The sequence below is a fragment of the Sorex fumeus genome, unplaced genomic scaffold (assembly GCF_029834395.1).
Source record: "Sorex fumeus unplaced genomic scaffold, SorFum_2.1 ptg000122l, whole genome shotgun sequence".
NCBI lineage: Eukaryota > Metazoa > Chordata > Mammalia > Eulipotyphla > Soricidae > Sorex > Sorex fumeus.
In genome coordinates, this window is record NW_026606179.1 from 7,241,224 (window position 1) to 7,267,202 (window position 25,979).

Genomic DNA, 25,979 nt, shown 5'->3' on the forward strand with positions numbered 1-25,979 from the left:
CTATTGGATCTCCAGAATTCCCCTCCTCTAAAGGAGACTTACCAGCCGATTTCTTACAGGCTCTTGATAAGGTATTGAATCCTACATGGGTGATGCTCTCATTAGTGGGACTGGGTTTTGCTGTTGCAGGTTTATATATAATTTTTACCATCTTACCTTGCTTGCTTAAAGATGTTTTTAATGTTCAAGGATTATGGCTCCACATATATACGCTGCAAATTAGAACTGGACACCCTGTCCAGCTTTGAGAACGGAAAGGGGGAGATGTTGGGGACAGGCCTAGGCACCCCCTGCCTGTCCCTGGAAGCAGGGACTGGGTGTGGAGGGGGCCTAGGCACTCCTTGCCTCTGTCCCTATAAACAGGGACGGGTGTGGAGAAACTTGGCCTGAGAGCGAGCCATCTTCGACAGCAGGTCTTGACAGGAGACCAGCATGGAAAGGGGGGTTGAAGGGCCACCATGCTCTGGTGACCTGCCTCGAGAGAAAAGCTGAAGGGACACCATGCTCTGGCAGCTGGACTTGAGAGGAGGCTGAAGGGAGGATTGGCTCATATCCGCCTTGGCCAGGCCTGAGGCCACATCTCCATTCCTTGTTTCTCAGGGCTGAGATAAGGAACCGAAAAACAAGTAGGAACTGAAAAACAAGTAATGTTGGCAAAAATAAAGTTGCGTGCACAGCATGATTAAAAATATTGTTTATGCAGCTTATGTAACCTGCTGACCCTTGCTAAAGTTTATATAAACCAGCTTGGATTACAATAAACTTGCTGTATACCGTCCGTATATTGCATGCAGTCCTCCCTAGCCCGTTTCAGCTCTCATTCCCTCACTCCGGCCAAGGTTCAAGTTGGCTGCGCGGGACACAGCAGCTGCATGTAATGCAAACACCCTATTACTCTGGCCCCCAGATCAGCCTTTCTGATGATTAACAAAACATAAATTCCTGTTTTAACATTGTAACATGTGAGTAAAGCTTATAGAAAGGTGTTCTATAAACTCTGTAGTTAATGTTGAAAGTGGAAGGCTTATAGACAGCTTCCCCCACAGTGGTCACTAGGAATAGTGTCTCTGAGGTATCATTTGACTCTAAGAGTCTCCTGGTACTTCATTGGCTAGTCCTTCCAGTCCTGCATTTCTAGTCACACTGATCAGGGTTCCTCTCCAGAAGGCAGTTTTACTTCCACATGGTAGGATGGTCCTTTCCAAGCAATAACTTCTCTAGAAGGTGAGTCTTTCTTTTAAGTGAAGTCTTCCAGTCTGAAAGAAACCCAAACTGCTGAACTGCTACAGAAGCGTGAGAGGGGAGGGTGGTACAAAGGAGACCTCAAAGTACGAAAAGTGACCTGAGGTTTGTTCCTTGTTTCATGCTACAGCCCACAGGTTGTAATTCATGCAGAATGTGAGAGGAAATATCCACAAAATAGGAAAATGGTAATATACTAGACTGTCACTGTCACTGTCCTCCTGTTATTCATTGATTTGAGTGGGCCCAGTAATGTCTCCATTGTGAGACTTGTTGTTACTGTGTTTGGCATATCAAATTTGTCATGGGTAGCTTGCCAGGCTTTGCTGTGCAGGCGAGATACTCTCGGTAGCTTGCCAGGCTCTCCAAGAGGGGGAGGAATTGAACCCGGCTTGGCCGGGTCGGCTGCGCGCAAGGCAAAAGCCCTACTGCTGTGCTATTGCTCCAGCCCGGTAATTTACACATAAAGGTAAAATTAATGAAGAGATGATGCAGGAAGGGGGATCCTCTGAAGAAAGCACAGAAGAAAAGAATAAGCTGGGAAGTCAGCAATTAATGGAGAAGCCCACAGGCCAGGGAGGTTCTAAGGGCTGGCGTCACAAGTACGAGGTGTGGATTTGCACCCTAGCACCTCATAGTTCCTTAAGTACTGCCTTGGTGACTGCAAAATTTAAAAATGAAATGGAGAAACCCATGGAAATAATTGGGTCTCATGGCCTGTTCAATTGCCACAAAAGATAGTTGTGTTCTTACATCTGGGAATTTAATATGATACCTCGTTCGAAAATAGGTATTTGCAAATTTGTTAAGATCTCAAGATGGAGACTTGTTTAGGATAGACCCAAATGTCTTAAGTTCCTAAAGGTGAGGCTTTGAGATCTGGAAGATGGCTCAAAGGGATGGAGCAACGACTTTACATGCAGAAGTCCTGGGTTCAATCACTAGAAAGGAAATACATGTCCCTGAAACTTCTAGAAGCTACACTTGAGCACAGTAGGTGTGGTTCAAAACAAGAACAGTAAGATCTGATACATTCAGAGAAGACATTACAGACCAAAAGATATGGTTTAAAAGCTAAAATGCAAACATATTTTAAAAACCCTGAAATTAAAAATCAAACCTAAAATGATGTGGGCAGAAGCCAAGAAAAGGCAAAGCCACAAGCACTTCCAAAGCATTTTCTCCTGAAGCCTCCAGGGGAACAAGACTGTTCATGGCTGGATTTCAGCATAATGATAATACTTTTACGTTTCTAACCTCCAAAAGTTTGAGAATCAATTTGGTTTTGTTTATAGAACCTGATAGTAGTCAGGGTTTACTCCTGGTTCTGCATTCATCAATCACTCCTGGCAGGCTCAGGGGGATCCATATGGGGTACTGGGGACCGTATCTGGGTCAGCTGCACCAAGGCAAGCACTCTACTACCCACTGTACCTCCTCTTCAGCCCCCATTTGTTATTTTAAGCCACCTTATTGAAAATTTGCTACAGAAGCCACAGGAAACTAACAGGGGGTATTAACTATGACTCAACCTAGATTACTAATCCAGACTTAGTCTACTTACTTAGTATACTTACTAAGTCTTAGTCTACTTACTTAGTCTACTTACAGACTTAGTATACTTAGTATACTTAGTCTACTTACAGACTTAGTATACTTACTTAACATTTTGGGTGGGCCCCCAAATAGTGTTCAGTTTTCCCAAAGGCCACTTCTGGTAGTACTTGACACAGCTAAGTATGTCTGAGGATTCACTGGTAGGGCCTACTTAGGTAGTGCTGCCTGGGTCCAGCGCTGGGAACTTCTGGGGCTACCCTGGTGACAAGTAATGGCTTCCAGTGCTATACCCAATGTTGTCTGTGAGGCCAGTGTTAGGAATTTAACTCAGGCACCTTGGATGCCAGGTATGCATTCTAGCCCTGTAAGCCAGTTGGCTATTTTTGGGCCACCTTGCAGTGTTCAAAGCTTACTACTTTTTAAAAAATTTTTGGGTCACACCCAGCAATGTCAGGGATTACTCCCGGCGGTGCTTGGGATATATTGGGGATTGAACTCAGCTCAGTCGTGTGCAAGGCAAATGCCCCGCACGCTGTACGATCTCTCCAGCCGGCCCTCAAAACTTACTTCTAGCTGTACTCATGGATCACTCCTGGCAGGCCCAGAGGACTGTATGTAGTGCTAAGTTTCAAACCCAGGTTGGCCATGTACAAGGCAAATGCCCTATCCACAGTACTGACCAGCTCTGACCCCAGCATCCTCGCCATTAAAAAAAACTTCCGCCCTCTTCTCAGCTTTATCTTCACTGCTACTCTGATGGCAGTGACTGGAGATTGCATATCTCTGGCTACTGTGGTTAAGTTTTTTTCACAGTGCCCAGGACTTCACACACAAGGCAATTGCTTTACCCCTGAGCTAGTCTCATAGTTTTCTTTTTATGGCACTGAGATCTGGCAGTAGGGCTGCCAGGATAGTATCTAGTACAGACAGACATAGAATCAGATGAGGTGGCTGATGTCAGGACACAAATGGGAAAACTACATGTGAGAAATGTCCACGTAACAGTTAAGGGTGTTCTCCATAGTCTGGATATGGAATGACTTGCTGATGTGAAGGCTGCTCTGTTGAAGACAGTCATGGTAAAGAGAATATCCCAGGTTTCCTGGGAGCAACCTCTACCAGGCCATCTCTTCTTTCCTCCCCAGTCTGATCTTTGCCCCTTGGGACAGTGATGGGGTGCAGGTGCTTTATAGTGTTGCCTCAGTCTATCTCTAGCCCAGACTTCCTACCTCCACCTTTAAGCCCAAAGTGGTATCTACTAGTTCTGAGCACTGTAACCCCACCCTGGCTCCCTAAAGTTCCTTTATCTTCTCCCACACCCTCAGTACTAGCTTCAGTTGTGCACTGTTAATTCCACACCTCAGGAACTCATAGGACTTGCACTCCAGTTCTGTTCCACCCCTAAGATAAGGTCTTTGTTTTATACTCTTGGAGGTGGGGACACACCTGGTGCTACTCAGGGCTTGCACCTGGTGGGGTTTAGGGGAACATTTGGGGTGCTGGGGATAGAATTTGGGTCAGCTGTATGCAAAGCAAGTACCCTACTTATTGTAAAACCACTTCAGCACCTAATTTTATATTAAATCATCAAAGAAAATATATTTAGCAGGAAAAAAACATACAGATTCTACCACAGAAATATTTATCCAAGTTTTTAAGTCCCCGACATATGCATAAGTGTTTTACCTTGAATAGATTATCATCGTATTAGACATTTTGGTACCAGGCTTTAAAAACGTACAACATAACAAGCTTTACTAGTATTTCAATAACTAAATGAACTTATAATGGCAAATTATGTTAGTAGCTTGCAACCAGGTCATGAAGGACCAGGTCAAAAAGATGCCATCTCTTCTGCTAGTCTGAGTACTATAAGGCAGTCCGTTTCTTCTTGAGCTTGGCCTTACTGTGTGTTTTCTGGTGCCCAATGAGGTGTGAGCTTTGGGTGAAGGCCTTTCCACATCTGGTGCACTTGTAGGGACGCTCTCCTGTGTGCGTGCGTCGATGCCTGATGAGATGGGAGCTCTGGCGAAAGGCCTTCCCACAGACCCGGCACATGTAGGGCTTGGCCCCGGTGTGAGTCCTCAAGTGCTGAGAGATGGCTGAGCGATCATTGAAGGTCCTGCCACACTCCTTACATTCAAACGGTCTCTCTCCAGTGTGAACTCGCATGTGCTGTGTGAGTGAGGAGCTCTGAACGAATGCTTTCCCACAATTCTGACACACGTAAGGCCTCTCTCCTGTGTGGATTTTCTTATGTACAGAAAAGTATCTTGGGTTACGAAATATTTTACCACAGGCACTGCATCGGCAAACTTGGCTCCCTTTACGAATTTTGGTGAAGGTTATCTGCTGAGGGTTTCGAATGAAGACTTTCCCACTACTTTCCCTAGCTTTTTCCTCTCTGTAGCTCTTCTGATGAATTTTGACAAATGGAGTCTGTGTCACATTTTTAACCTGTGAGACACGCTTGCGTAAGTTTTTCTTAGGAAGACTTTTTGGGACTGAAACATGGCTTTTATCAGAAGTAATGTTTGCCTGGGACCTGAGACTCTGACAGTGCTTCTTAGGGAGGGTCTTTTCCTGAGCAGGCTTCACCTGTTTCAGTGCAGTTTTTGAGACTTTGGGGGTCCCACCATGTGGGCTATCCCTGGAGGTGGAGGGCCTGGCCTCCTCTTGTGAGACTACTGCCATTTTCGGCTCAGGGGATGGTTCTTGCTCAGGAATATCAGACCCTGACGTTAACTGTTTATTTTCCAGCGTAGTGTCCCACCCTGAAAGAAACAAAAGGGTGTGGATACACAGAAAACTGAACTACATTGACAGGACTTGAAAGTCAGAGGGCTCAGGGAAATTGCTGAAGTGCATGCTTTGCACATGGGACACCCAGGTTCAATCCTCAACATTGCATGGTTCCTGAGAAGTACCAGGCATGTGACCCTTGCCCTCAACTAAGAATAAAAGTCGATGACATTTAACCAAGTACAGCCTTGGCACCTGGAGAGAAGACCAGAAAAAGCATGAAAACAGTAAGAAGGGGAGCAGTGAGTGTGGTGGGGCTAGGGCCGCTCCTCAAAGGTACCTTCAGAGTGAACAGCTAAGCAGTCCTTTACTGTATCGTTTTGGCCCTCAGACCATGTACAGTCTTTATAATGACCCCAGAGAAAGATGGGCCCAGAATCAGTTCTAAGGGGTACCGTGAGGGGAAGGGGTAGCCAGAGTGCAAACTCACCCACAGAAACCAAGTGCCCAAATGTCTCTAACATCACATCATGGTACTCAGTTCTCTGGGTTGGGTCCAGCAGCCCCCATTCCTCCTTGCTGAAGTCCACAGCCACGTCCTGGAAGGTCACAGGATCCTGTAATGTCACATTTGGTGTCTGTTCAATAGGAGGTTCAGGAAGTTGATGATGGGGATGAAAGAAAGGGGGCTGGGAATTGACACTGCCGGTGTGATAGGGATACACCTGCTGTGGGATTCTGCTTGGAAACAACTGACAAGAAACCCTCTCAGAGGTTGTGTGCTTGTTCTAACAAAGTCAGAGTCTAGGACCCAGGTGTAAGCCGAGTGCTATTTTACCAAATTAAAAATGACACGAGGACCAGAGAGAGTACAGTGGGTAGGGTGCTTGCCTTGCACATGGCCAACCTAGTAGGTTCAATCCCTAGTGCCCTACCTGGTCCCTCCTCTAGGAGTGATCCCTGAGTAGAGCCAGGAGGAAGCCCTGAGGACCACTGGGTGTGGACCCAAAATAAAATAAATTAAAATAATACAAGCAGGGCCAGAGATAGGACAATGGGTAAGGTGCTTGCTTACAACAGGGCTGACCCAGGTATGATCTCTAGCAGCCTGTATGGTCTCCTGTGGAAATACCCCTCCCACCCCAGCATAAAACAATCCCCCACATACCACAAGTGGACCAGCATCTCTCTTCTCCTGGGAAATGCCTCCCCTGCCCCGCTAGGGCCCTGTTCTGTAGCATACCATATTATTCTGGAAAGAGATCTTCCAGATGGGGAGAACAAATCCCTGGCTGTGGCCAAGGGCTTATTTAGGTGACTCTTCCTCTTTTTTCTGTGTTAGACTTGTACTGTCCTTTCCTGAATAGAAGGTATTCTGTCCAAGAGTGCTATATCCACAGGCTGACCCCTTGGACAGAAGGTATTCTGTCCAAGAGTGCTACATCAACAGGCTGACTTGCTCTAGTTGTCCAAATGACTCATGACCCACTCACAAGCCTGATTCACCTGTAGTACCAATAGCACTGACTAATGCCACATAGTCGTGATGACCTTTGGTGAAACTTTGAGATTCTACAGGGGAACTGACAAGACCAGGACCTGTTCTGTTTTCCATCACTCAGTTATGGTTTACTTGGATTCAAATCCCTGATTGTTGTCAAAAATGCCAAATTAAAAAAGTATATATATATATAGGATAAAATTTATATTCAATATATGCATGGGAAAAAAACCCCAACAAATAAAGCACTCCTAAGAATGAGGTTTTCTTGTTCTAACCAATACTCAGATGTGTCCTTGCACCTGTTTCATAAGTATAAACACTCTGTCCCGCTTGCATGAACACTTTCTGATTCTGGTCTGAGTCGTTTCTTGGTCTCCCCAGTGAAACCACAGTGGCTAGAGAGTGGGCCTGACTCATAGGTGATGCTGTGCCCAAAGAAGGAAAGCTAACATGCCTAACTTACCTCAGGCAGTGCCTTCTCTATGCAGGCGGTCATGTCTTTGTCCTTCTCTTTGTGAGCTGTGACATCCAGAGAGCAGGTGGAGCCTTGGGTGGGTGAAGCTGGGAGGAGACATCATCACAAGGGTCAGCTAGCTATGGGGCCAGCACTCCTGGGGCGAAGGCAGCCTGTGTCTTTCACCCTCCCACAAGGACAGTTTTATTCCTATATAAGAGGTACCTTCTCAGAGGCAAAACCCCCATTTCTGGCTTCTTTTCTTTCTTTGCTTCTGACCATGCCGCCTTGTGATGACCTCGACTTATCCTGGCCCTCTGGACTAACCCCTACTTTTCACCTCATAAATGCTCATCTTTGTGCCAATTAACAAAATCCCCTCCACTAAAGAAAGTAACAGCCCTATCTGACTTCATGGCCCCAGGTCAACCAGAGTAACATGAAATCCCAATTTCCTGTGTCCGGCAAGGCCATGGGTTCTATTGTGAAGATTCCCCTCAAGTATTAAGAGAGGTGGGGACCCAGCCTGGCCCACCAGACCAATGCTTCCTTTTGGACAATAACTAGATCAAGGATGAACATGGGCACAAAGGGAGGACATGGTTGAAACATTCATAAAAATGAAATTTCAAGCAGGAGGATTCAAATGGAGACAGTCTGAAGGTGAGTGAAGCTAACAGACCAGCAGAAGTATCCTAAGAGCAGAGAGGAGACCCTGAGGCTGGCCATACCTGAAGTCCACTCACCTTGGAACTTTACATTAAATTCTCCTCCATAGTCTATCCTATGCAAGGCTTTGTGACAATCACACCCAAGAGTGCCAATTAAGATAATGATCACAAATGCATGATTCATCAGCATTCTGTAAAAAAAATCCTTGTTCTTCTGTGGTACTATTTGATTTCATTCAACGCCAGATGTAAACCAGAAGACAAATTCACCCACTTTTTTCTCATAAACTTACACAAAGGCACATATGTCAGTTTCCTTTAGGTACTGTGACACACTGCCCCAATAGTAAGCTCATAACATACATATGTGCTCTTTTACAACTATACAGAGCTCTTAACAGGAGCCCTCCCTGGACTTGGGACGTGGCTCTGGGAGAAAGCACGAGACTGAGTTCAATTCCTGGTACTAATATCAAACTGGAAGGAGAAAGAAAAGGAAAGAAGATATACTGCTTCCTTATCCAACTTCTAAACGCTGTCTATGATACTTCTATTGTGATCCTTTAGTTCTCACTCTGGACTTCATCCCATGTACTCCTCTAACTCTGACCCTCCAGCCTTTCCTATGGACACACTGGGTTCGCAGGAATATCTGAATAACCCTTATGTAGGATGCGGACACTACTGGGATTCATTATCCTAGTGACAACAGATCCCTAGATTCAGTGTCTCTGCCAGTCCCCACCCTGTCCCAAACTGGCTTCTCTGGAAAGTACTGTTCTCTCAAATCTCCCATCCATGCTTTAATTACTCTACCCCAATATGAAACTTCATATGCTAACAGAGCAACTTCTGGGAATCCTCCAGATACTGGGCAGTGATCATGGTGAGTGAAGACCAAGTGTGAGGTTTCATGAAGCTTCAAATATGTCCCAGACAGGTATTCTCTGCACAGCCCACAGACCTCTTTCCCTACTTCTCAGTGTGCACACTAACTCTCCTGGGTGTCTATATGTTTCTAGACCTTCCCTAGTCGCCACCCACAAACCACAACATTCTGAAATCCAATGCATCTTTTTTTTTTTTTAGCTTTTTGGGTCACACTTTGCGATGCACAGAGGTCACTCCTGGCTCATGCACTCAGCAATTACTCCTGGCAGTGCTTAGGGGACCATATGAGATGCTGGGAATTGAACCTGGGTTGGCTGCATGCAAGGTAAACACCCTACCGGCTGTGCTATTACTCCACCCCCCCACCCCTGCATCTTAAAGCTCAAGATTTGGTATGTGCAGGGTGTTCGCTTGCACACAGCTGACCTGGGTCCCGTGACATTCACCGGAAGTGATCCTTGAACTGAGAGCCAGGAGGAAAGGTCTGACCACAGCTGGGTATGGCCCCCCCAAAAAAATAAAAAGAGCTGGGGCTGTAGACACAGTACTATTGGTAGGGCACTTGCCCTGAAATGTTGATCCAGGTTCAATCTTTCCCCACCCCACCCCGCCTTGAGTTCTGGTGCTGAGGCAGAAGGGGGCAGGAATAGCCACTCTGGGACAGACTGTGCTACCTTCTGTGTAGAAGATGCAGGCTCACTGTTGTACTTCACCACCTTCTTTGGAAACCCGCAGCTCTTCTATTTTCATTTACCCACTGCACTCACCTTCCTCCTCAGATACCCCAGTCGCATCCTCCACCAGGGCCACCGCTGCCTGACAACTCTCAGGGTGCTGCGACTCCACCCACACACGTAGCTTAGGAGGCAGCGATGCCAGGAACTGCTCCAGCACCAGCAGCTCTAGAATCTGTTCTTTGGAGCGTATCTCAGGTTGCAACCACTGGTGGCAAAGCTCACGCAACTGGACCAGGGCATCCTGAGGTCCTGTGGCCTTGTCAAAGCGAAATCCGCGGAACCTCTGCTGAACAGCAGTGGAGTCCACTGTACACTGGCTCTGCTGTTGTGTTGGCTCCCCGAAGTCTGGGCTCAAGCCCTCATTTTCAGCATAGAGAGCCCGTATCTGGGCGTTCCGGGTCCGAGCTACCTCCTCATTCAATGTGAGGACTTCAACCACCTTGATCTTCATCAGGGGATTCTCAGCATGAAGACGATTGGACTGAGAGTTCAACTGAGCCTCAGGACATTCTGTGAGTTGAAAGCAGAACAAGATGATGTTTAAGAACATTTGAAGGCTGGAGCAAAAGTACAGCGGGTAGGCCATTTGCCTTGCACGCAGCCAACCCAGGTTCGATTCCCAGCAACCCATATGGTCCTTCACGCACCGCCAGGAGTAATTCCTGAGTGCAAAGCCAGGAGTAATCCCTGAGCATCGCCAGGTGTGAGCCAAAAAGAAAAAAAAAAAACACATTTGAGAAGATACTCCACATCATTAATCAAACTAAAAAACTCTGAGACACCACTTCACACTCACAAGGATGGTTCTTAGAAACATGTATAACAGTGAGTGTACCTAAAGATGTAGAAAAACTAGAATCCTCATCCGCTCTGTTGAGAATAACACTTTTGTTTCACTTTGGAAAAACAGTATAGCAGATTGGGTGTTTTGCCTCACATATAGTCTACCTGGATTTGATCTCCAGCATCCCATAGGTCCCGTGAGCAGCATCAGGAGTGATTCCTGAGTGCAGAGCCAAGAATAACTTACCAGCATCTCCAGTGTGGGCCCCCCAGTACAAAAAAAAGTGTTGAGCCAGAGAAAGAAAGTGTAATAAATTGGGCCAATTACTTTGCACAGGCCTACCTGGGTTCAATCCCTGGCACCTCTTATGGTCCACCAATTACGGACAAGGTTGAATGACAGTGGTTCAACCTTTCCTATTTAAAGTCAGCTACAAATTCTGCCCAACGCCACACACTGGGGGCCACAGCAGCTAGAATTTAAATCTATTCATTATGCTCACTTCAAAGGGGCAAGGAGTAATCCAAGAGCATTGCTCAAGTCACATCCCCAACAAGCTATGATGCACATTTTTATCCCATCAACCCCCACGAAGTTTGGAGGATTGGTGCTCTGGGTGCAGGCCTGAGGTGATGGGTTTGATCCTGCCTTTCCCTGGGGCCTGTCCCTGTAACTGCACCTGAAGTTTGTTAGGTACTCAGGCAGTATTTGACTTACTACTGCTTGATTTGTGTTGGGGTCAAACATGGCAGTGCTCAGGGCATACTCCTGGCATGGGCTGAGGGATGCTAAATGGTGCCCAAGATGAAACTAGGGTAGGCCACATGCTAGGCCAGCACCTGACCTACTGTACTATCTCTCCTCAGCATTTCTTTGGGGTGGGTGGGTGGATGGGTTTGTGCAACACCTGGTGACACTCAAGGGTTTCCCCTGGCTCAACATTCAGGAATTATTTCTGGCAGTGCTCATGGGATGTGGGCGTCAACATGTGAAGATCTGTGCCTTATCTGCTATACTACCTCTACAGGCCCCATCCTCAGCACACCTTTTAAGTAACTTCACCAAGACATTTGAGACTTGACATTGTCAGGATTTTCCTATTATTTCTTTGTGGTTTGGGAGGCCATACCTGGCGTTGCTCAGGGTTTTCTTGCAGTTCTACACTCAGGGATCACTCCTGGCAGGCTTAGGGGATCACCTGGGGTCCCAATGATGGAACCAGAGGCAAGTGTTCTACCCTCTATACTGTCTCTTCAAGGAATTTCCTAGTGTTGTGTATATCTAGACAGTTCAGTCTCTGCAACAGTCAACAACCCTGAAAGGAGCCAAAAGCCCAGTGATCTAAGTCCATTAATATGTCATAGAACTTTTAGAAAACCTCACAAGCTTCATGACTATGTTCCATCAGTGAATCACCATGGGCGACTGCTGTTTTGTAAAGTTCCCATCTCCGTGTACACACTAACAGTGGAATGGATGCAGTTCCAGGCGGAGAGGACACACACAGTTCAAACCTATCTGCCTCATGATAGATCAGGTGGCTCAGAATTTGCTCTTCTGCTCCCAAAGCACTTTTAGGGTATGTTGGCTGGAATGACCAAAAGAGTTAAAGGACTTTAGAGCTATAGAGGCAGCTCAGGGGCTGGAGCGATCGCACAGCTGGTAGGGCGTTTGCCTTGCATGCGGCCGACCCCGGTTCGATTCCCAGCATCCCATATGGTCCCCTGGGCACCACCAGGACTAATTCCTGAGTGCAGAACCAGGAGTAACCCGTCACCTGTGTGTTGCCAGCTGTGATCCAAAAAGAAAAAAAAAAAAGGCAGCTCAAAGAGTTCGAGTATGAATCGTGAACGTTCAAGACTCCAAGTTTAATATATGCCCCATTTGTACAGCTGAGTATAGTTCTGGAGACTCCCTCAATATACAGGAGTAGTCCCTCAGCTCAATGTCCATTTTGTATAGAGGAAGATAGTTAATACTATGTTTTTGTAACATGGGAGTTAATTGACTCCAACTATTATTTACTCCCAAACATGTCATATTTAGTTGACTTAAGCTTCAGTTGCCCTTAGTTCCGAATACACCAAAAGGGGGTGTCCCAGCAAGGGCAAGGATGGACCCAGTGAAAGCTGTAAGCTACCCTGGCATCAAAAAAGGACAGGCTAAACGCCATAAGTTTTATAAGTTAAGAGCACGGTCATGAAACTGACATAACACAAGAAAGAAGTAACTATTTAAATAGGGACCAGGCAAGGGTTAGGAAAGACTAACCAAGCCTGAAGACTGTAGTCTGGGATATATCGCAAGATGCCCCCAGAAAAAGCCACTCTTAAGCTTAATATATTGCTTACTGTATTCATACAAAACTACTAAAAATATTAATAAGTAAATTTAATGGTTTAAGTGGATTATCAGCAAAGGAAAGAAGAAAGCAGAATGCCCTTAGATGGAATTCCACCTTTGGGTGGATCTCCTTGTAGCTATCAGGAGTGCTAGAGACCCTAGATGAGATTCTGGCCTTGGGTGATCTCCTACAAGAACTTCCCCTAAATGAAAGGTTTTAATCTGTTCCCTTTTTTTTTTCTTTTTGGGTCACACCTGGCTATGTATAGGGTTTACTCCTGGCTCTGAGCTCAGGAATCACTCCAGGTGGTGCTCAGGGGACATATGGGATGCTGGGAATCGAATCCGGGTTGTCTGCATGGAAGGCAAACGCCCTACCCGCTGTGCTATCGCTCCAGCTCCAATTTGTTTACTTTTTAATAATAATGTTCAATCACACCTATGGGTAATTGCTACCCCACAACCCTGCTGTAAGGCTTGAGGACCAGCGACCTCACTGGAACAGTGACACTCTTATACTGTGTTATTTTGTTATTTGCTCTGGTCTTTGCTTTCCTATGAACGTGTTTTTTGGAAGGGGGGGGGGGGTTCACCTTGCAGTGTTCGGGGCTATTACAAGATTGGTGCTCAGAGATTCATGTGGTAACGGATTTTTTTCTTGCTTTTTATTTTTTGGTGGGGTTTGGGGAGGGGATGATGCACAATTGGCAATGCTTAGGATTACTCCTGGCTCTGCACTCAGAAATTATTCCTGGTAGTGCTAAAGGGGCCATAAGGGATGCTAGAAATTGAATCCGGGTCTGCCACTTTCAAGGCCAAATGTCCAACCCACTGTACTATCGCTCCTGCCTGGTACCTGGGATTGGAACAAGGGTCATGGCTGCTGAAACCACATAGAAGTGCCCTACCTCCTAGACCACTGCTATAGTCCTCCTATGAATTCTCTGATGCTGAGTACAAAGAGGACTCCTACTGAATGGCTTGCTAGTGTGGTTCTGACTCCCATAGCCTTTCCAAGCCTGTGTGCATTCCTGATGTAGGCATGCAGGCAGATAATGAAGGCCTCCTACCAAGACAATGGCAGTACATTTCCTGGGAAGAAATAGCCCTGAAGTTGCGAAAGCCAACCTCCCAGAAAACAGGAACTAAAGCCTGATAAGACCCTCACTTGGCACCAGCAACAGCCCAGAGATGCTCCAGCAGAAACAAAAGGCCAGGAAAAGAATTTCAAATATGACCATCACCACTCCCAACCCTACCCGCCTTGGTAATTGCCTTAGTAACAAACTTTTACCTAGATAGAAGCGCCCACACAGAGGCAAGTTGGAAAATCCCTATAAAAACAACCTCAAAGACCGGAGCGATAGTCCAGTGGGTAGGGCATTTGCCTTGCATGAGGCCAACCTGGGTTCAATCCCCGGCATCACATATGGTCCCCCAGCACTGCCAGGAATGCTTCCTGAGAGCTGAGCCAGGAGTAACCCCCGAGCATTGTTGGGAGAGACCCCCCCTCAAAAAGCCACCCCGAACAAAGGAAGGGTGAATAAATGCTGCCTGAGCCCATGTGTTCCTTGAACCCTCGAGGCCAAGCACGTGTCGCCTGCATCTCCCCTCTTGAGATATGTACTTTCAAGTCTAATGCTGGGATGTGTATAGGGGCTCTCTCCACTCTTGGAGAAGCCTGGGTTCTCTCTTGAGTACATTATTCCCCACTGTCTCCTACTTTCTCTTCCTCCTTACCTTCAAAACCTCCAAATAAAATCTGTTTTACTTCACTGACCGTTTACTCCTGAAATTCTTTTCTACAAGGTAAGACGAGAAACCAGTAACCCTGGGTCCCGGGTGGCAGAGGCAATTGAGAGAAAGTGACCATCTTTCTCCTCCCCACTTCAAATAAGCCACCAATGGGGCCCACCAACATCATTCCCAATCCTATTATGTCTGTATGCTTAATAGAAGTTGCTCATAAAATCTTTTGCATAGCATTCACCTTTGCAAAGTTTGCCAGTGTAGTATTTTTTTGCACAGTAACTTTTCCAAATTCGGCACAACTAGAATTTTACTGTCTAGTATGAATTCTCTCAAGTCATATAAAAATCAGTTTATAAGCACTTTATTTTGCTTTTTGGGTCACACCTGGCAATGCACAGGGGTTACTCCTGGCTCATGCACTCAGGAATTATTCCTAGCAGTGCTTGGGGGACTATATGGGATGTTGGGAATTGAACCCGGGTTGGCTGCGGGTGCTGTACTATCACTCTAATCCCCTATAAGTATTTCTTGCTATAAGCATACTCCTGGACATTTTTCCCAATTTCAATTGAAAAACTCATGGAAAACTCCATTTAGGGTCTTTTTAGATGTTGGTCTCTGGTTTGAGCCTTCTCTTCATTACAAGGTTGATATCTGAAAATAGGTTTTTTCATATGAACACATTTAGTCAGTCTTGTTCTTCTTGGTTTTGGTTTTTTTTTTTTTTTGCTTTTAGGTTCACATCTGGTGATGCACAGGGGTTACTCCTGGCTCTGCAGTGAGGAAACATTCCTGAGCACAGGACTGAACCCAGGTCGGCTGCGTGAAAAGTAAATGCCCTACCCACTGTACTATAGCTCCAGTCCCTCAGTTTTGTTCTTTAGTTGTCTGTTTTTCAATAAAACTGATGCCCTATACCTACCACACTTAGAGTGCATGAGTATCCTCTCAGGTCACACAAAAGCAGGAATCTAGAGAAGGATATTCTTGTATAAGTTCTCTTTCAACTACTGCTTCAAAAACATCTGAGGTGCCACATTCATGTTTGTTGGGTTTTTCTATTTCTCAGAAAGAAATTCTTCAAGCTTTCTTATGATCATGACATTCAAAATATCTTTGCTTCCATAATAATTAAACATAAATTACACATGGTTTAATTATTAAGAAGCCATACATATGGCGATGCCTTCTCAAGCAATAGTTAGTGATCTGAGGGTCATAAGTTCTCATCTTGATAGCATTTCCCTAAATCACTGCCTAATGAGGATTACCCAATGTCCCGTTTATTTCAACCGATAACTATACTACAACCTTTGCCATATTCAAGAAAAGATGCATGTGGGGCTGGAGAGATAGGACAGTGGGTAGGGTATTTGCCTTGCACGTGGTTGACTTGCATTCGATCCCCAGCATCCTGAATCCCTGAGCTCCTGAGCACCATGAGGAGTGATTCCTGAGTGCAGAGCCAGGAGTAACCCCTGAGCATTGCTGGATGTGAGCTGAAAATCCAAAGAGAGGCCTGCAAACCATGTTGTTTCAGAAAGGCCTAGCTTCCTATTCAATCTCACCTCTTTGAATTTAAGAGAAACAAAATTATGCCAGTGTCAATAGAAAGAGAATAGCAGGGGATGGTTGCTTCAACAAACAGTAAAGATTCATTCCAGTTCTGCACATGCTCAGGCAGCAATGGAGACAGCTGTATTCAAATGATGTATTAGTTCTCTCAGTCACAATTCACTAACAGGGAAAAAAAATCAAGAAATGGGAAAACTCTTGAATTAATATTAAGTGAACTCCTTGGTTTAAAATTATTTTAACAAAGAGTAAAAGCACTTCAATTTGTAACTTTCAAAAGTTTGTGTCTTTGTCAGATTTACCCATGACACTAGCTTATATCCAAAAATCAAGAACAAATTTTTTTTCAGGATCTGGTGCAGTATGACAGCAGGGTGGGTGTTTGCCTTTCACACACTTGACCTGGTTTGAATCCTCGGCATCCCATATGGTCCCCTGGTACCCTGAGTAATAATTCCTGAGTGCACAGTCAGGAGTAAGTCTGAGTATCACTGGGTATGACCTAAAAAGAAAAAAAAATTTCCTCTTTTACCTTTTTTTTGGCCGGAGGGGGCGGTGTTTGAGCCACATCTGGCAGTGCTCAAGGGACCATATGGTATGCTAGAGATCAAACCTGGGTCACTGCATGTAAGACTAATGCTCTACCCGTTGTACTATCACTCTGGTTCCTATTTTATTTTTTTGGTCACATCCAGCAATGCTCAGGCTTACTCCTGGGTGTGCTGGGGGACCATATGGGACATTGGGGATTGAACCCGGGTCAGCCATGTATAAGGTGAAAGCTCTCTACTCCCTGTACAATCATGCTGGCCCTATGCCTTTCTTTATTAGGTGACAAAATACACAGAGAAATAATGTATGTAGGGTTGGAAGGTAAGAGCTCAAAGAACTTAAATGCATGCTTTGAATGTGGGAGTCCCTGATTCAATCCCTTACACCACATACTCTGAGTACAGTAGGAACTCACATACTTCAGCACATAGCTGGGAGTAGCCCCCAAGCACTGTTAGGTATGATCCCCAAGGCAAACAATTATGTAATAAACAGACAAGTGCACCTTGCTTTTTAAGTTTCATTATTACGAAACTATTTTAAAAAATTAAAAACCAAGTTTCATTCTGTACTTTGCTTTTATTAAGGACCTAAACTGGTATTATTTCAACTGTTTTCACCAACTGAAAGAAAAATGAATGATTTTTCACTAGCACAACACAGTAAGCATCACAGAGGTAGTTGAGCACTGAGAGTGGCAATGTACAAGTGCCTTCCCCGGAAACTACTTTCTACATGCTGTGTTAATAACCATACACTTGATGATTTTTAAATTTTTTTGGCTATTCCAAGCAGTCTGACGTAAGAGAATACAATTCAAGACATACACTCTCCCACCTGAGTCCCAACCCTGGCCCTCACTCCTGCTCTTACTCTACACTTGTGCTGATTTTTATTTGACGTATTTGTTCGTGTGAGTAGAAATAATTCCTAGAAATGTTTAGTAGGTTATTTCTTTATTCTGGGAATACGCAAAAACATTTTCTATATGAATTAGTGCAAATTGCTTCATTTTCCATCACTCCAGAAGTTTTAAAATATCTTTGTACTTTTGGATAGTAGGGAAACCTGCATTCCAAGCAGTGACAGAAAATCCCATTAAAAGGCTTCATTTTACTCTGGAGGAATTCATGGTAGCTTTATTTTGCCCTTATTGAACCCACCTATATCGGGGAGAGGCTGGCTTCCCCAAACCTACTGCAAGTCTTACTAGGTCTGGAACCATCACCTCTTCCCTGACGGAATGTGCCCAGCTTATTCCACTTGGAGGGTGTCTCTATGCCTAGACATTCTCTCTGTGGATCAATCTTAGAGGATGGATGGGTAGGTGTTTATAGGGACTGAACCCAGGGCCTAGTGCAATTAACACTGCTACATCTCTGCCCTGACAACTAGCTTAGAGCGTCATCCCCCTACCTCCTTCAGAGTAACTCCCCATTATTTACTTTCTGCTTCACCCCATCTTTCCCCTTCAATGCTAAATACAGTATCTGTTTTCCATTACAGTTATGTATCATCTTCGTATCCAACTTTACAAAGGTGAACCATCATGTTAAGCTATGAAATCACACTGATGTAGGGTGCTTGGTTTATTAATAAAGTGTTTAGTACACTGAATGGGACATCAGTGATCTTATATGAGTATTACAGGGTAAGAGAAAGATCACATTAGACTCTGATAGCAGAGACCAGTCAGGCACTGATCACCGTGGCCTAATATGCAAGAGTCTCAACAGACTTGAAAAAAATCTCCCTACCTCAGTCTCTTACTAGAACCTCATTTTTGTCACTTGTAAACAAAGTTCCCTGATACATCACATTATATGTGACCAGAACATCACATCCGTTCAAGCTAGTTACAGGGGCCTACTAATAATCCAGAAATGCATGTTCACATTGGGGGTAGGATTTCACTGCCAGATAGGATGAGAAAAGATCTGACAAAGCAAGACCACAAAGATGGGAAGGAGTGTGCCAGAGAGATGTCACAGTAGGAATAAGAGTTGCAAATGCAAGAGACATTGGTCAATTCTTGGCACAACCTGGTCACATAATCACCCCAGGAACAAATTCCAAGCACTGAACTGAAATCAATCGCTGGGACTACCAGGTGTGCTCTCCGAAGTATTATAACAAAACAAAACAAAAAAATCAGGCTGTAAATGTAGAATAAAGTACAAGGGATAAGGTACTTGCATGTGGACAACCCTGTTTCGATCCCCGAAACCAGATCTGTTCCCAGGCTCTGCCATGAATGATCCAGAGAAGTAGCAGGTGTGGTCCAACCACCATCACCACCCTCATACCCCTGGGAAAAAATTCAGGGAAAGGAGTCATAGTGCAGGAGTTAAAGTGCTTGCCTTGCCTGCTGCCAACTCAAGTTCAATGGTGGGTGCTGAGCACTACGGAGTATGGCCCAAAAACACACAGAGAAGGATATTTGAAAGTTAGATCAAAGGTAATAACCAGGGTAACAGAAAATATCAGTGGGCAAACACATTTATTTGTGCTGCTATGACCAATTAAGGTGATGCGTAATTCAGTCCTGTGTGCTAATGAATTAAAAGGCAGGTTTTAAATGTAAGGAAAGAGAAACTAGAGAGAAAATGAGAAAAAAGGGGGATGAGCTGACGTGCCAAACAGAAGATCATTATCAAGCATGGTGTAGATTTCAAAGCTAAATAGTGCCAAGAAATCATTCTTTATTAACATCAGCTCTAGTGCTTTAAAAGTACCAGCTTGAGGGGCCGGAGTGATAGTACAGCTGGTAGGAAGTTTGCCTTGCAGGCAGTCAACCTGGGTTTAATCCCCGGCATCCCATAGGGTCCCTGGAGCAATGCCAGAAGTTATTCCTGAGTGCAGAGTCAGGAATAACCGCTGAGCATAGTTGTGCATGATTCTAAAAGCAAATAAAATTGAAATAAAAGTAACCAGCTGAATTCATATAATTATGTAACTGTACAAAAATATACAATTGTTTCTACTTCATATTTGCTGAAAAAATATTTTGTATGAAAAATTCCTGAGAATCTAATACAACAGTTACAAATACATTATTTAGCAGCTAAACAGGTTCATCTGGAAAAGAATGCAACCTTAATAGATTTTTGTTTTGTTTTTTTTTTGGGTCATGCACAGCAGTGTTCAAGGCTTACTCCTGGATCTGCACTCTGGGCACCATGTGTAGTGCCTGGGATGACCCCAGGTTGGCCGTGTTCGAGGCAAACGCCCTACCTGTGGTACTTATCTTTGTTGGCCCCCAAATAGATTAGTAGCAACCACAATGAAAACCTAGCAGTGTTTGAAAAGCTAATATTAGAGAAATAGGATAAGCAGATCCCACCTTCTTTTTTCTGTTTTTGGGCCACAAACAGTGATGTTCAGGAATAAACTCCTGGCAGTGCTCAGTAGATGAGATGCAGAGGATTAAACCTGAGTCACCTGTGAGCAAGAGAAGCGTCCTACCCATTGTACTATTGCTCAAACCTCAAAGCTAAGTAAATTCTTATCAAATTAGGCGAGCCCAGATTTCCTGAAATACAGGCAATTTATCACATTTCTATTCATAAAATAAAATCACATTACATGCAGATCTGGTTCAACCTTAATGCTATATGCAATGTCAACACCCAATGATGTTACATTTCAGTGCAAAGCTACATTAAATGTTCTTTTGTGGCAAAACAGAACATACCAATTCTGCAAAAAGAATTTTCTAAATACAATCAAACATGACACATTCTAACAATGCTTTTAATCAACCCAGACTTGACATCTGTCAAACTAAAATGTTGAGAACAGCTATTAGCTTAAAAATAATAAGTACCTCATGGTGTTTCACTAATAAAAATAAATAATAAGTACTACCATTTTCTAACCTTGTTGTAAATCTTTAGTACTTATAAAGCTTTTAGCAAATTTAACAATATGGTGTTTACTTAGAGACCGAGATAAAAAAAAAATGGCCAGTGCATTCTGATGCCAGTTGCAATTTAGTCACTGATGAAATGGTTATCCGGGGCCAGAGAGATGCCTCAAATGACTGAAGGGCATGATTTGTATAAGGACTCAGGTTCAACTCCAGGTACCACATAATCCCCAGAGCACTGGCAAGCACTGACCCAAGCAGAAGAAACTAGTCAGAAATGTTAATGAAAGAATTTGTGTCTTGGGGCTGGAGCAATAGAGGGTAGGGCATTTGCCTTGCATGTGGCTGACCCGGGTTCGATTCCCAGCATCTCATATGGTTCCCTAAGCACCGCCAATGGTAATTCCTGAGTGCAGAGCCAGGACAGTAACCCCTGTGCATCACCGGGTGTGACCCAAAAAGCAAAGAAAAAAAAAAGAATTTGTGTCTCATACTACATGTATGTAGAAACTGTACATAAAGAAACGACCAAGAAAAAATAAAAAATACTAGAATATCAACAAGTATTTGTATAATTTCCCAGTGAATGCAAAATATAAAAAAAATTAGATTAGATACATATTTTCATAAAGGAACCAGAGAAAGAGAAGAGGAGGTAATGCACTTGCCTTTATGCAGCTACCAACACACCCCTGGTTTGAATCCCTGGCACCACCTAAGTTCTTCTGAGCACTGCCAGGGGTTACCCCTAGAACGGAAGAACAGCTATAATCCCTCAACACCACTGGGTGGATCCCCTATCCAAAAAGAAGCAATAAAACCCAGCTGCCTTTTCTTCTTTTTAATTCATGAATAAAAAGATATAAAAGTAGAGGGGTAGAAGAGATGGCGCTTGCCTTGCATGTGACTGACATGGGTTTAATCCTTGTGATCCCTGCATACGGTCTCCCAAGCCCACCAGGAGAAAGTTCTGAGTATAGACAGATATGCCTCCCAAAATTAAAATGTTGGGGGGTTTCAGAGATAATAAATACAGTGATAGGGCACTTACATTGCACGTGGCTGGTCTGTGTTTGATCCCCAGCATCCTATATGGTGCTCCAAGCACCACTAGGAATAATTTGTGTGTGCAGGGTCAATTGTGGCCCAAAAACAGGCTCCCCCTCCCCCCCAAAAAAACAAAGGTTGGTCCACACAGAGCACTCACTAAAGAAAATAAAGTGCAACGGGGAGATTTAGCAACAGCAGAGCTCTTGCCTTACATGTGTGACGACCTGGCTTTATTCCCTGACACTAAGGGAAAAAGGGGGTTGGGGAGAATAGAGAATCAAAAAGCAAATGTATAAACCATGAGGAATTTAACAATTTAAAAAATACATTGCACATTCATGATAGGTATGTGTACTAAACTGAACATCTAATCTTTCCCATCAAACTTAAAAAAACAAAAAGATCATTAATAAAAATTATGGCTGGAGCGATAGTACATTAGGTAGGGTCTAGCACTTGGCTGACCCATGTTCAACCCGACACCCCATAACGTCCCCCAAGTAATGCCAGGAGTAATTTCTTAGTGCAATTAGGAGTAACCCGAGCCAGGTGTGATGCAAAAAGCCCCCCTTGCACCCTCCCCCAAAAGTATGGTCAAAGCAACAGTACAGTAGGTAGGGGATTTGCTTGGCAAGTGGCTAACCTGGGTTCAATTCCCTGGCACCCCATACGGTCCTCTCAGCTCTATAAGGAGTGATTCTTGAGCTCAGAACCAGGAGTAAGCCCCGAGCACCACTGGTATGGCTCATAGACCAAAGTATAAAAATTACAAATTTGTGGTAGTAAAAAGGAAACTATTGTGCACGTCAGTATCTACATACTTTTATTTATATTTTGCTTTTGAGTCACACCTGGCAATGCTCAGGGGTTACTTCTGGCTCTGCACTCAGGGATTACTCCTAGCAGTGCTTGGAGGACCATATGGGATACCAGGGATTGAACCTAGATTGGCCATGTACAAACAAGTGCCCTATCTGCTACACTATCACTTTCAGCCTCTTTATATACATTTTTTTTCTTTTTTGGGTCACACCCAGCAATACTCAGGGTTACTCTTGGTTCTGCACTCAGGAATTACTCCTGGCAGTGCTAGAGGACCACCTGGAATGCTGGGAATCGAACCCTGGTCAACCACGTGCAAAGCAAACACCCTACCTGCTGTGCTATTAGTCTAGCCCCCTTTATACACATTTCTGAACTACTAGAAGGCAATTTTTAATTTCTAGTCTTGAAGCTTACATTTTGGTTATCTTTAAGTTTCATTCCTAGAAAGTTTAGCTAGAGGAAAAACCAAGTTTTGTGGAGCTAGAGAGATAGGATATTGGGTATTGACAGTTGCCTCAAACATGAGTTAGGTTACTGCACCACCAAGAGCGATTCCCAATCACAGTGTCAGGAACACACCCTAGCAACGCAAAACCAAAATCAACTTGTGTGTGTGCAAAAACAAAGTATGCAAAGTTTTCTGCAACAACTTGAATGCTCTTCAAGAGAAAACACTCAAGATCTGAAGCTGTCTGAAGTACATCTAAGTATATCAGGCTGGAAGATGATTCAAGGGCTGAATTCCTCGACCCCAAATAACTGAGCCAGAGTAGCCTCTGTGCACTGCTGGGTTCTGTCTAGAAAGAAATACAGATCACCTTTTTGTGTAATACCCAACCCAGATCATCTGTTTTCAGGCTACACACACACACACACACACACACACACACACGGCAGACATAAACCACATATGGGCAGAAGACGATGAATAGATCAGCAGTCGGCATTAATGAAAACTTGCCACCAGTAATAGCTTCCTCAACAACAGAGTATACCCTTCTCAGAAGGTCAAAGATGAAGAGCCTGATTTAGTATATTCACAGTGAACCCCCACAATCTACCCCCATTACCACCCACTCACCTTCTAAGTCACCATTTGCTAACCAGTTGACCCATTCCTTGCCAGGACTCTCATGTGCATAGATCTCACCTGAAAAGGAGCCGTGAATTCCTCTCTCCATGGAACAGAGCTCTTCTGCCTCTTCTAACTGAGATACGACATCTGGTTTGGACAACTGATGTTCTGTCCAAGGAAAAGAAACAGAGCTAGGGGCTGTTTGGTAGAAAATACTTTTCTGCTGTGATACATGCTTGTGCCCCCATTCTCTGCTGCCAGGACATGCTTTCTGGTCTAAGGCGAAGAATAATCTTACCCATCTCCTTTGTCATATTTTTTCCTTCTGTAAACTCTTAAGCTAGCAAAGGTGGCAAGGGAACACTTGCCAATGAGATGAAAACGAAGTTGGAGGATTTGGCTTTTGGTAATACATAGCAGCTGTGATCAGAACAGGTCTATGCCTCCCTGATTTGTCTTAATAGAAACATGCTGCTGGAGTCGCTGCCATGGACAGCTAGAGGTTTGGTTTTTACTAACTGGAGGAGGCATCAGAGTCATTGAGGATATTTCTATAACACTGGATACTGACACTTTCATCCTCTTGGAACTCATTACAAAACAAGCATCCACTGCCTCCACTAAAAACATCCCTGAAAGTCACCTCCCCAGAATTTAAGGCTTCTGAAAATGGCCTTATTTAAAGCTTAGCAGTCAAACCTGAAGCTGCACTTTTCCTCCATCTATGAAGTAAAAACTCAGGTTCCACCTGATCTTTGGCAGCCTAAGCCCACGCAGACATACACTTCAGCAGTAGCACATGGATGCAGCAAAGCAAACTTTAAAGCAAAGTCTTTATTGCCATGGAATCTTACCCACTGTTACCAGGTTCCTGTAGTTCTCCAACATCACTGCCCTGTACAGGGACTTCTGTTCAAGGTCAAGCAGACCCCACTCCTCCAGTGTAAAGCCCAGGGTCACATCGTCAAAGGTCACTGGCTCCTAAAATCCACATATTACCGGTCAGCTCGAGCTGTCATCATTGTCGTTGGCAGCAGGGGGCCGTAGGGGGCCATGTGACTCAGCATTCGAAGGTACTTTTTTCTATAGGAAGAACTGAGATTCCACTACTCTCATCACAGGTGCACTCCTTGGAAACTGAAGGAGCCTGGATTTGACCCTATTTTGATCCCGGCTAGGAAGACAATTCATGAGGCTGGAGACTTCTTGATTATTTGAGTAAAAAAAATAATACTTTTTCATTAGCCGCGTGTGTGTGTGTTGGGAGGGGGGGGTTGTGTGATAATGGCCACCAGAATGCACTCCCTGACGACGGTTCCTCAAGCTATGAGAGGACCCGCAAGCCCCACCAGCTTCGGCTTCTATACCCCGTTAAGGTTCCAAGTCTCTCCTCTCCCAGTTCTCGACTTCGTGGCACTCTAGTTCGTGGCCCGTCTCCAGCCCACCACGGTGGAGTCCCCTCCCTTCCCGAGACGCAGTCCTGGAAGGGGCTACCCGCCACCTCCAGGGAGCGGAGGGGTGCATCTACTCACACGGAACCACGCCGTCGGAAGCCCGGAAGCCATGACTTCCTCTTGTTAGTCGGGTCTCGGGCAGTCCTGAGAAGGTCGAATTGAGGGTGAGGGAAGAGCATCGGACTTACTTCCACCTCGGGCAAAGACCAAAGGGATACGTGGGGGAGCGCCGCCCAGTCCCACCCGAGGACGGTCGTTCTCCTCTTTCAAGTCTCCACGCGCTCCGGAAGGGACGGCCCGCCGCTAGCCCCGACCACGCCGCGGGACTGCTCCGCGGCAGGAACACTGCAGGGAAGAGAAGACTCCGGGAACCCAGGTTACCTGGGGAGCGGCTTCGGGCTGCCTGCTCCACACAGCCCAGATGGGGACAGCTTGGGCTCGGAACCCACCTGCGCGCAGCGCACAATGGCGTCCGTGTGCCCGCGTAAGTGCGTAACCCGTCGACCCGGACTACAACTCCCAGACAAACCCGCGGCACACCGCCCGTTCTCACGCTGCGGCAGCCATCTTGGCAGCCCGCGAGCGGCAGCTGGGGACGCCCAGACGGCAAGTAGACCTGCGGCCTTCCGGTCGGGCTGAGGACTCTTGGGATGGAGCACGCCGGGTTACCGGCACCGGTCCTCGCGTGGATAGCGACACAGGCCCCGCTTCGAAGGCGACCGAGCGAGGGGCACACCGGAAATCAGACGGAGACGCGGGCCGAAACGTGGGCGGCACTAATCGCCTCAGGTGGCGGAAGCGGAAGCTGGCCACGCCACCTGCTGCTGCCACTCACTGTAGGGGAACTGGGAAATGTAGATGAGCCGAGGCCAATGTTGAAAACTCCGGGCGCGGGGGCGTGCG

At 45.3% G+C, this 25,979-nt stretch overlaps 1 protein-coding gene across 3 annotated transcripts; it reads right to left on the reverse strand.

Moving 5' to 3' along the window:
• Positions 1-4,422: 4,422 nt before the first annotated feature.
• ZNF274 (zinc finger protein 274) lies at positions 4,423-25,634 on the reverse strand. Of its 3 annotated transcripts, none has more exons than XM_056136365.1 (8): positions 25,526-25,634; positions 25,155-25,220; positions 24,477-24,603; positions 23,698-23,790; positions 9,829-10,308; positions 7,509-7,606; positions 6,032-6,158; positions 4,423-5,573 (listed from the first exon to the last, which is right to left on the reverse strand). In XM_056136365.1, the coding sequence occupies exons 2-8, from the start codon at positions 25,185-25,187 to the stop codon at positions 4,669-4,671; spliced, it is 1,863 nt and encodes a 620-aa protein (XP_055992340.1). In that variant the 5' UTR covers positions 25,188-25,220; positions 25,526-25,634; the 3' UTR covers positions 4,423-4,668. The 3 variants fall into 3 exon arrangements, with proteins under 3 accessions (XP_055992340.1, XP_055992339.1, XP_055992341.1); XM_056136364.1 differs by having other exon boundaries at positions 25,155-25,234; positions 25,526-25,597; XM_056136366.1 differs by lacking the exons at positions 24,477-24,603; positions 25,526-25,634 and having other exon boundaries at positions 4,425-5,573; positions 25,155-25,175.
• Between the last annotated feature and the right edge of the window lie 345 nt (positions 25,635-25,979).

Coding starts and splice junctions, on each gene's coding strand:
- ZNF274 (XM_056136365.1), bottom strand. CDS start 25,187: ATGGCTTCCGGGCTTCCGACGGCGTGGTTCCGT. Junction 24,604..25,154: donor TTCCGACGGCGTGGTTCCGT/GTGAGTAGATGC, acceptor TGTGGATTTTAG/GAGCCAGTGACCTTTGACGA. Junction 5,574..6,031: donor TGGGCACTTGGTTTCTGTGG/GTGAGTTTGCAC, acceptor TGTTTCTTTCAG/GGTGGGACACTACGCTGGAA.